Source organism: Alligator sinensis, unplaced genomic scaffold (genome assembly GCF_000455745.1).
Source record: "Alligator sinensis unplaced genomic scaffold, ASM45574v1 scaffold324_1, whole genome shotgun sequence".
Classification (NCBI taxonomy): domain Eukaryota; kingdom Metazoa; phylum Chordata; order Crocodylia; family Alligatoridae; genus Alligator; species Alligator sinensis.
The window spans coordinates 32,824-44,778 of NW_005842188.1; the positions used below are offsets into that span (position 1 = coordinate 32,824).

General features: G+C 45.1%; 1 protein-coding gene across 1 annotated transcript in view; it reads right to left on the bottom strand.

Annotated features, from left to right (window-relative positions):
- Nucleotides 1-8,171, bottom strand: part of SPRYD7 (SPRY domain containing 7) — a 13,495-nt gene extending 5,324 nt beyond the window's left edge. Inside the window, exons 1-4 of the mRNA XM_006026276.3 lie at nt 7,999-8,171; nt 7,367-7,483; nt 5,762-5,928; nt 2,836-2,938 (exon numbers count right to left, since the gene is read on the bottom strand). Of these exons, the coding sequence (XP_006026338.1) occupies nt 2,836-2,938; nt 5,762-5,928; nt 7,367-7,483; nt 7,999-8,104 (493 nt within the window). The 5' untranslated portion in view covers nt 8,105-8,171. The remainder of the gene's footprint in view (nt 1-2,835; nt 2,939-5,761; nt 5,929-7,366; nt 7,484-7,998) is intronic.
- Between the last annotated feature and the right edge of the window lie 3,784 nt (nt 8,172-11,955).

Below are 11,955 nucleotides of genomic sequence, written 5' to 3' on the forward strand. Positions count from 1 at the left end.
ATCTGCTTGCCAGGGTCGTTTGCCCCAGGTGCTTTTTCCTGCCACGGCAGGGGGTCGGACTTGATCTGCTCAGGTCCCCTTCCGACCCTACCAAATATAAAACTATGAAACAATCTATTCCAAACCTTGGGGGCTCAGACACTAAACAAGTTCTTCCTTATGTCCAGCCTGAAACGGTCATGGAGGAGTTTATGACCGTTTGACCTTGTCATCCCTTGGGGCGCTCTGGTGAACAGGCATTCCCCCAGATCCTGGTAAGCACCCCCGATTAACTTATAGGTGGCCACCAGATCATCCCTGAGCCTGCGCTTTTCCAGGCTGAAGAGTCCCATGGCTCTCAACCTCTCTTCACAAGGTCTGCTTTCCTGACCTCTGATCATGCGCATGGCTCTCCTCTGGACCCTCTCAAGCTTCTCCACATCCTTTTTGAATTGTGGAGCCCAAAACTGGACGCAGTACTCCAGCTGCGGCCTCACCAAGGCCGAGTACAACGGGAGGATGATGTCCTGGGATTTACCTGAGAAGCATCTGTGGATGCAAGCAAGCGTTTTGCTTGCTTTACTAGCAGCAGTATCACATTGCAGGCTCATATTCATCTTGTGGTCAATCATGACCCCCAAGTCCCTTTCTTCCGTAGTGCTAGCCAGGGTAGCACTGACGAGCCTATAAGGATGTTGCAGGTTTTTCTTCCCAAGGTGGAGAACCTTGCATTTTTCAGTGTTAAACACCATCAGGTTCTCATCTGCCCATTTCTCAAGCCTATCAAGGTCAGCCTGGATCACCCTCCTGTCTTCAGTTGTGGAAGCTTTAACCCAGAGTTTGGGGTCATCAGCAAACTTGGCCAGTCCGCTTCTGATACCAATGTCCACATCATTAATGAAGATATTAAATAGTATAGACCCAAGGACAGAGCCCTGGGGGACCCCACTGGTCACAGGGCACCACGACGATTGACTTCCATCAACCACCACTCTCTGGGTGATGTTAAAAGACATAAAATAAGCCAGGATCCCAAACCTCTGATGCAACAAGTAGAGAGTTGTTTTAAGAAACATATTCTACTACCTAAATCCTCTCCACTGTGCTATGTACATTTATTTCTAAAACACGGGAAAGAGGAAATAGTTAGCTACTCCACAAAGTCTATTCTCCCACTTTACACCAGGGAGTTTTTTCTAGTTACAATTCTAAGAACATGATGGTAACACGAATAAAAATGGGGGAAAACATGGGGTTTTTTTTGTATGTGTGTTACTGCATTTTTAACAGTGCCACCAAGTGGTAAAATAATATATCACAAGACAATATGACATAATATACGCTCTTGAAGGGAATAAAACCATCTGGAAGGGAATAACCATCTTGAAGGGAATAAAGTGGTCAACGAATTTACAGCACTCAAAGCCACCAAAGAAAATCTAGACCATCTGATTCCTGCTTAGACACATTCTTAACAGATATTGTTCCTGAGTAGCTGCAGGCATGTTCCAACAATTCATTATGAAATATTTAATGAAATGAGTCATACCACATCTCACAAGTTAATGAGTTTGGCTTAGGTCAGTACTTACAAAAAATATTTCCACCCTAAATGCTATAGGCAGTAGTAGCTGTAGGAATCCACTGAGTGGCACTCTTCTCTTTTATTTTACAGCCACTTCTTAAGTATGGTGTGCACCATGCAAAGGAGTTACTGTCTTTCAGAGGAGATGTTAAATGGAATTCCTAGCTATTGGGGAGTTGCAAGTACCATGGAGTTTTACTGGAATGGGTTGTTAATAGTTCTTGGCCAAATCCCAACTTCCATAATTTATAAATAGTCTCTGAAATTGCCTATGAAGTACATAACTGGACATGGTACTTGCTTCCTGTTCAAAACTGTTGTGTTGATATATGCTGTCAAAACGATTTCTATGATTCACTTAAAAAATGGCTACATTTCAAGTGGTGAAGCAACTCCTATAGTGTTGGATATCACTTTTTTATAGCTGCAATAAATTGAAAGATGAAAAGTACTGCTATATCATTTAAAGATTATATTTCTATAAAAATAAAAATATAGACATTAAAAAAATTAAGGGATTTCTGTACTTATCAAGCATGTGTCCCTAAAGAGGTATAAATACATGCTTCAGAGAGAACTTGAACTAGTGGGTTAAGAATGTCCTTGTTTAACTTCATCTGTACTCATTGACTTAACAGTACATTTATACAGCAAGGTTTAACTAAACTCCAGTAACACCCCAATTTGTGGCCTGTGCATCCTTCAGTGGTGGTCCACATACAACTTGGGTCCTTGTTTCCAGTTGCTAAGTAACATTAAAAGCAGCTAAAAAGTTTCCAACATACTTTCCTAACACTATTCCCTCCCATGTAATGAACTGCTTTAGTTCCCACGGGATACTATTCGATAGCAACTGGATTGACATGTTGAAAGAGAAGGGATGGGTTTTTCAAGAGACAATACTACTGTTATTCACATGGGGTGTCTATAAGTGTGTTCCGCGTTGGAACAAACTTGATGAATCGAGTCTGCTCCACGTTCTAATTAGAATGCTCTAGCATTGCTGCAGCATCATGTGTATAAGCCCCCAAGGATTTAAAAATAGCTGCTGCGGTACTTTAACTAAAGCTTGTTGAATGAGCTTTAGTTGAAGCATCCCCAGTTCCATTTTTAAATGTGTGGAGGTTTAAATACACATGGTACTGTGGTGTTTTAATTAGAATAACTATCTGGGAACCGCTCTAAGTAAAATGCCCCTCTCTACTCCTGAGCATGTGTATAGGCAGCCATGATGACCACATTGTGAAACAATATGAAAAACCCTGACTTACCATAAACAACAGGATATACAGTCCCTCTGATTCCTGAAGCTGGACAATGCATATTTTTTCCATTTAAATATACATTTAATTCTACATGGTCATATGTAATACCCTATAAAGCAAAATAGAGGCTATTAATGCATGATCACCATCAGCCTTATATGCAAAAAAGTGCTTCAAGTATCCATTTTTACCGGTTTATCTTAACTAGGTAACAGCAGAGAATTTCAAGCACAGTGACATTAGCCAAGGCTTCTTTCAAAGAACTCACTTAACCATTAATAATTAAACAATGATACTTTCACTTGCAAATGCCAGAGGTTGTTGTACAATCACTGAATCAGGAAACACCATCGACAGCATGCAACTCACTTGACCAACTGCAATTAATCAACAAAAGTTCTGTATTGAATTTGCATGGTATTTTTTGAGATGCTGTGAGCAATTCTAATAGCTTTGAATAGTAAACAAATTCGCTAAGTGCTAACTGGTAATTATCAAAGAAATAAACTGAATTAATAAAAGAATTCATTAAAAAAATGACATGCTCAGCTACCTTCACGGATGATCGACCATATTAAAAAACCCCTCTTGTAATCCATGCTCTATGCCAACAACGACAGATGATCATTTGATATGCGGTACAAAAAACATGCACATTACAGAGAAGAAATTAAAACACAGAAAGGATCTGCCTCTGCTTTTGGCGTGGCTGAAACTGGCAATGTGCCTCATTATTCAGTACAACCTTAGAAACTCATTTTTGTGGCAAACAAAGTAAAAAGACAGTTATACAGTATGCATGAAGGTGTGGGAGTTAGTAAAATACTTGTTACTTAGTAACCTTTCTGTGTTTTAGCTTCAGAACCCCAAACTACACAGGTAGAGAGAGATTTGAAGAGACTACAATGGCAATGGCTTTCCTAAAAATCCCTTTAAGAATGGGATATTAAAACTTTGTAATTATCTAGCAATAGCCTTAATAAATGCATACTGCAAACAGCAGCACTCAGAAGAAAGGATAACAAATCAAAAAGGCTGGTGTTTTAGAAATGGTGTAAATCCTATTGCTCTCACACATATCTGAAAAGATATTTCTGACAGGATGTAAAAAAAATGGCAAGATAGCAGAGCCCCCTCCAAATATTCCGGATGACGTTAAAGATAGACAGGCACTTGGCTGGGCTGGACAATATGACCTCATAAGGTCCCTTCCAGCCCTACTTTCCTATGATACCTACCAGTCATATTTTGGGGTGTGGGGGAGAGGAGGGGGTGAGAAAGGATATGGCATACATGCAAATTTATAATTCCTTTAATTATTTGCTAGACTTCCCAGAATTTTTTTTCTCTGCAACCCCAGCCAAATTGCCTCTTTCTTCCTTAAACCCTGCCCCAGTTTAGCTAAAAATAATTCCTCCAATCCCATGCATCTTTGTCATAACTTTCCCCACAATGCTAAAAGAAGCATCCTCTCTATCAAAGTATACAGGAAAGAGATCTTAAGCTTAGCTTAGCACAATTTCATTTATATCTGCAGTGCATGCTGGAACATTGCTTGAGCTGGGAAGACCCATCTCAAATGGCCTGAGAGTCATCAGTTGGGTTTACAGACAAATAGAGCAACCCTAGCTACAATGCGACTGAAATGAAACAGTAGTGCCATTTTTCTCGAAAAGATCAACCCGATTCCCTTTAAAGGGCTGTAGTGGCAGAACAGTTAAGGTAGGGGTGGCAATTATTTGGGCTGGAGGGCCACTTAAGGAGTTTTAATGAGCTGTAAAGGACCCGGGGGGGGGGGGGGGGAGGAGGGGGGCCCGGGGGGGGGGGGGGGGCAGAGGTGCTGCCTGTGGAACCAGCATCCATCACAGGAACATAGGGGGAGTGGACTGCAGCTCTGCCCCAGCCCCAGGCTGGAACCACCCCATGATCCCAAGTCCTCAGCCCCCATTCCCTGCCCACCTGCAGCCCTACCCCCTCCACACGACCCAGGTAGCCCTGCCCACAGGGGTCCCAGGCCGGTCCCCACAGAGACCTCGTCTGCTCTCCTGCTCCATCTGGTGTCCCAGCTGTGTGTCCGGGGTGGACAGGTCAGGGTGCCCAGGCAGTGGGGCCAGGTCCAGCAGCAAGAGACACTGGCAGCAACAGCCAGAAGTGTGAGAGCAGAACGAACCACGGTTCTGGGAGCTATTGGGAATGGAATCCGAGTCCAGGCTCCATGCTACCCTTGCCCAGCCCCACAGACTACAGCTCCCAGTGTGCCCGAAAGCCACAAGTGGGGTTAAGGGACGTTGTGCTCTCTGCCAGGCAGCATCTCTGCACCCAGGTTGGTAGGACTGGTCACATGCCCCATGGCCTGGGCTGCCCCTCACACCTGGGCTAGGCAGGGCTGAGGGACCTGCAACGGGCCTGACAGAATCACTTGGTGGGTCAGATCTGGCCTGCGGGCCATATTTTGCCCACCCCTGAGTTAAGGCATCTCACATTGGCATGAGTTCAAGTCTCACACTGGGGCTGTGCCAAAAGTGTCTGCAGTCAACTCAGTTCTAAAAGGGTCTTCCCTGGTCATTTGATTGGGAAGTCAGAAGAGGCCTGATGCTAGCCAAATCATACCTCTAAGCTAGCCCAATGTGCCATCTAAGCTTCTTTTTTATTGCCTGTAGACTTACATCATTGCTAACAAATCCCACTTCGGAAGAACACAGAAATATAGTGCTGAGCAATTTGAACAATGACAGTTTACATAAACACAGGTTACTTTACCTGCAGGATAATTTGCCACCATACTGGCCACTACTCCAATACCCATCGGGCTCCTCTCCCTTTACTAACTCCTAGTTATTGGTTAATAATGGCTAATTTTCCATTAATTCACCACTCAAGGAGGAACACAAATAAACAGACTTTACTGTATATCAAACTGTGAGAAACTTACTACAACATCACCCTCCTGTGGAAGGCTGTTTGCTGGCAGCCTGTTCTTCTCCTCATTGTTGTGGTAGAGAGCTCCATCATTCCTCATCACCAGACTATGCACATCTCGGCCAAGTGGAATTTGATTCAAGTTTGCTTTTTGGGTTGCAACGCCAATACCCCAAATCCCTTAAAACATAATATTGACATACTAAGTAAACTGTTACCAAATTCTTTTGAGACACCTCAGTGTGCCATAAAAACCAGCAATTTCATAGGTCAATTTTGTTTGAAAAGCATCAGCAATCACATCCACTATGTCTAGAGACTTAAACATATCCTTTCAGACAGAGCAGATTCCTAGTGTTTCTCTTTTACTAGAGATCAATACAAAAAGACATAGTGCAAGATCCTTACTCTGGTCCCTAGCTATGACAGGTAAAAGAGCTAGATGGCAGTTCTAGCCAAGTAAAGATTCCCAGGACACAAGAATGACAGAAGATAGCTAAAAGAATGCCTTCTGGAGACCCTTTGCAAGCCCTCGTGTAGAGAGCATATGGGCAGGTAGGGCTGCTGTACATCACACTATGGAGCTTCTCGGCCATGCTGCACTTTACATGGCAGTCAGCAGAAGCTGGTGTAACACAGCCTGATCAAGGCTCTCTAAATTATACTGGGACTGATCAACTCTTGGAGAAGCCCAGAACTGAGAAGGAACAAAAGGAGCTTAGAACCATCTCTCCTGGAGCTGCAAGCTCCATATTGCACAAAATCATTCCTTCAGTGGCCCAACCTACACAGATGTTCAAACAGAGGAGAATTTAGAAACGTATTTAAAAAAACCCAGCAACTACAGGGCCGCAATTTTCAGCAAATATTACTGAGCAAACTGTGCCAGAAAAAAAAGAGAGAACACTTAAAGGCATGTGTACACTGCTTCTGACCACGCTCGGGAGTAACCATCATGAAAATATGTCCTGTCCTCCCCCCAAACTCACTCCCACCTCACGCATGCCAAGTGGTGAAAAAAATGCAATGTAACAGGAGTTAGAGAGGCAACTGGTGCCAATATGAATGGCTGGGACCGATAATAGTACGAAGCAGACACCAAACAGCTACCGCATTACATTTTTTCAGCACTTGGCACCCATGGAGCAGGAGCAAACAGAACATGTTTTTATGCTGGCATTACCTAGCACAGCTGGAGGCAGTACAAATATGCCTGGTGCCGCTACATGGTGTTTTATATGTTCAGGAGTGTATAAACATTACTTAATTTAGCAGAGAGTAACTCTAAATTATGATTTCAAATATATATTACATCTACAGACAGAGCATGCAATTTGAATGCTTTAATATCTGCAACTCTATAATAAATGTACTTGCTGTTCTTTTTAAGTAGTAAAAGCACATTAGAAGGAAAAACCCGAACATGTCCTTCCTTACAAGATGGTCACTTGTTTTGTCGCCCCCTCCCCCCCGCAATTCTTTGATATTTCCAAAGTACAATATAGTTAGTATTATTACGCTGACAATACAGAGATGGCATCCTTTTGTGGGCGTAGATCAAATGCCAATCAAATTAAGCTTTTGAAGTCTGAAGCAATTTAAAATGTGACCAACTAACCTGTGGACTGGATTTTAAATTCAAAATAGCTCTTATTCTGATGCAAAGGCGCGTTGGCTAAACACCCCCCCGTGCCGCATATTCTTCTGCCGCTTTTGACAATGACGACGTCCGTTCCTGCACAGGGAGAGAAGAGGTCAAATGTCAAGTAAGCCATGCAGAAAGCAGCTCCTCCAAGCCCCTGAATAAGGACACCGCTGACACCACTTTCTCCTTCCCACCCTACACCAGGGCTTCCCTTTGGACCTCTGCTTCCCGAGCCAGGGGAGCCCCCACTTGCCTCCTGGATCCCTGCTGGGGAAAAAAAGTACCAAAACGTTTGGGAGCATTTCTCCCCTCGCCTCGTGGCTGGGCCCCACCACACCACCTGCTCTGCCCTTCGGGGAGGAGGCAGCTGCAACCGGGCTGTGAGACAGGCCTGCTCCCACCCGCACGGCGGCTGACGCCCCTTGCCCAGCTCGCACCCAGCGGGCGGCTCTGCTGCTCTCCCCGCGCAGCTGGGGACTAGTCCCGGGGAGCTTTGTGCCCCTGGGGCCAGAAAAGACCCGCTCCCCGGGGTCCTCGCGGCTCAGGGCCGGGCCGGGGACCCCGGGGGACACCCCGCGGCGCTGGCGCTGGCGCTGCCCCCGCACCCATGCGCTGCGTGTCGAGCTGCACCGCGGGCATCTCCTTGAGTGGGATGTGCCCGGTGCCGCCGTCCCCGCACCAGCGCAGGCAGCACAACACTGACGCCGCCATTGCCACCCCCTCAGCCAGGCCGGGCTTTCTGGACTGCGCCTCGCCGGGCTGGGCCGCGCCGCGCCACAGGGAGGAGGCTGTGCGGCGGGTTGGCTGCAGCGTGTGCCTCCCTCGGCCTGAGAGGAGCGGAGCCGGGCCCGGGGGGCTGGGCCCCGCACCCGCCGCCTGCTGACCCAGACAGTGATCCCGTCGTGTGCAGCAGGCCGAGGGGGCGAGTTCAGCCCGGCTGAGGCGCTACTTTGCCCTGGCAATGAAAAGCTTTGTGAACTGGGTGGGCGCCTATGTGTGTATATGCCGTTATATACACACCCCATGTGTATATAGGGGTTTAGGTTGTAGCCGTGTTGGTCTAAGGACATAGGCAGACAAGGTTCCTTGGGTGAATTGGATATCTTTTATTAGACCAACCCAAATGGTTGGAGAATAGTTATTAAGCAAGCTTTTGGGTTCAAAAACCCTTCGTCAGGCTAAGGAAGCTTCAGCAGTTGGTGTGTGCTCTTCCTGGATGGAATGTATGTATACACACGTGTGTATGTCTTTGTATACACACACGTATATATACACACGTGTGTGTGTGTATCCACACTAGGGTTGGCCATCATTGAGGACGTTCCGGTTTTCTGCTACTCTGTGCTCCATTGATACGAAACCCGACGCCTTTCTGTCCTCTATTTTTTTCTCAAAGAGAAAAATAGAGGGCATATAGGCATCAGGTTTCGTCTCAGTAAAGGACAGAGGACAACTGGACTGTCCTTTATGATGGGCACCCTAATCCACACACACACACCCCAGTTGGCAATGCTTTCCTTGTTACATATACATGTAAGTGTGCATAGGTACACACACACACACACACACTTCAGTCAGTCTCTAAGGTGCAGATCTCCCCTGCCTTCTCTTTGCCTTCAGACTCCCAGGGCAAACTAATGGCTCAGTTAGGCTGGTCCCAGCCATACTACAGAGGTGATTGTTGGGCACAACAGGATCCGGGGTCCTGTATACACACACACACACACACATGCATGCGAAAATACATGTGTGTGTATACACACACACACACACACAGACATACATTTATACACATACATATATGTGTGTGTGCTCTCCCAGTTGACAATGCTCTCATCAGTCAAATTCCTCCTTTAGATTCATTTCGGCAATGCTCACAAGAAATAAGTTCATTACTTAAACCAAAAGAAGAACTTGTAACTGAGTCACCTAGAAATACATATCCCTATATCATCTTCATACGTATCACAAGCTTTTCAGAGTTGAGGCTCATTTCATCAGATGCTGTGAAAGGGTGCGCAGAGTTAGCTGTGTTTGTCTGAAGTCAAGTAGAAGGTAGAGTAAATTTGCTTCTTATACACCACGGATGAGCGAAATACAGCCCGCGGGCCAGATCCGACCCACCAAGAGATTCCATCCAGTCCATGGCGGATCCCTTGCCCCTGCCTGGTCCAGGTGTAGGGGGCAGCTTGGCCTGTGGTGTGTGCAGCCAGTCCCACCACCCCCAAGTACACAGCGGGACTGGGGCAGCGCAGCTGCTAGACTGGGCCCCAAGGCAGAGGCACTTAGGGAGTTTTGGGGTGGCAGGGGAGGGAGTGCTGACCTAGGCCATGACAGCTCACCAGGACTCCCTAAGTGGCCCTCAGGCCCAAATAATTGCCTACCTCTGCTATACACTAACCAAAGTGTGCGTGTGTATGTCTCTAGCCCATGCTTTCCTGGGCTGAAGCTCAATTGTTCAGATGCAGCGGAAGGAAGCTCAGAATTAGCCATGTTAGTCTGAAGTCAAGTAGAAGGCACGGTGGACAATCAATGCTGGCTGTTCCATGGTCACACCGGCAGTCAGCATTAACAAAAGAGCCACCACAGTGCATGCACCTTGAGGTGAACTGTGGCAAATACACTCCAGTTCAGCAGAATTCAAGCTAGGCAACAGCTGCACTTTCCAGAAGGGGAATGATTAATTAACTCCTTAAAGCATGAAACAAAACCCATTCTGCTGACATGTCCTGTTAGGTGCTGCACGCAGGGGATAACATAACAAAGCAGCTTGTGGCTCAGGAATCCTGGATATTGGGCTGCTTGAAACTCAGTGCTTTAGAGCAGCTGTAGGGATCAGGAAGGAATGGCTGCGTTTGTAAATGTTGGTGTACAATTGCACAACAGCTAGGTGAGGTTTTGTGGCTGCTGGAGAAAGGAGGCAGGGTAGATATGCACCTTTTAGACTAACTGAAGAAGACATATATACAAGCTCTGTAGTGTTCATGTGAGTTCTTTGCTTGTTTGCTCCTCTCAGCGGTATCCCTCTCCCCACTCCCCACTTCCTCTCCCTCCTCTTTTCCCACCTTTTGTATTCAAATCACTAACTCCACTGTATACACTGCTCTGTGCTGTCCTGTCACAGCATCTGATGAAATTAACTTGATTTCACAAAAGCTTGTGCTCTCTATATATCTTTAGTTAATCTATAAGGTGCATATTTACCTTGCCTTCTGCTGCCTGACTTCAGACTAACGTGACTAGCTACCTCTTTCTACTGGAGAAAGGCCTAATCTAATATGGCAACTTCTAGGTAAATATTCTATGTACTTTAGTTTATATGGAACTCCAAGAGTTATTAAGAATTCCAGGAACATTCAGTTTTCCCCATGTATCCATTTCCCTTGCCAAGCATCTTGCTTTTTAAAAAAATACTTTCCCTTTACAAAGAATGTTCTCCCAGTTCTGGTCTAATAATTGACAATGTTCTCATCAGTCAAATTCCAGCTTTAGACTAATTTCTGCAATGCTAATGAGAACTTAATTCATTACTTAATCCAAAAGAAAAGCTTTTAACTGAATCACCAGAAATGCACATCATAATTTTACTAATCACATCGTCTTACTAATGTAATCTTTGCCTTCCTTACCCTATCCCTTCCCTACTGATTGACATCTTCTTTCTTATTATGACACATTTAAAATTAGATTGTAAGCTCTTTGAAGCAAAGGCACTGTCTTTCTCTTCTTCTTGTAAAGTGCTTTGCATAAGCATGGAAAATATAAAAATATTTGTTGTTCTCCTAAGTGTCTGGGATGTCATGAAATTAAAGACATTGTAAAAATATCTCATTCAGAAATTATCTTTCTTTTCATGGGAAGTAAAAATTTGAAAATATGTGAACAGTCTACCATACATGTACCTCTTTCCTTTACAATCAAAAAAAAAATCTGAGTTTCTTGTGCACTTATTGCAACACTGAACTTCTCAAGTCAAAAGTAATCAAAATGGATGACTAAAAAATATAAATAGAAATCATAGAAAATTAGGCTTGGAAGGGATCTCAGGAGGTCATCTACTCCAACCCCCTGCTCAAAGCAGGACCATCCCCAACTACATCATCCCAGCCAAGGCTTTGTCTAGTCAGGTTTTTAAAACCTCCAAGGATGCAGATTCCACCACCTCTCTCGGCAACCTGTTCCAGTGCTTTACTACCCTCCTAGTGAGAAAATTATCCCTAATGTCTAACTTAAACTTCCCTTGCTGCAACGTGAGGCCATTGCTCCTTGTTCTGTCATCTGTCACCACTGAAAACAGTCCAGCTTCATCCTCTTTTGAACCCCGCTTCAGGTAGTTAAAGGCTGCTATTAAATCCTTCCTCATTCTTCTCTTCTCTAGACTAAATAAGGCCAGCTCCCTCAGTCTTTCCTCATAAGTCATGTCCCCCATCCCCCTCACCATTTTTGCTGCCCTCCAATTTGTCCACATCCTTTCTGTAGTCAGGGGCCAAAACTGAACACAGTACTCCAGATGTGGCTTCAACAGTGCTGAATAGGGGGAATGATCACTTCCCTTACAATAG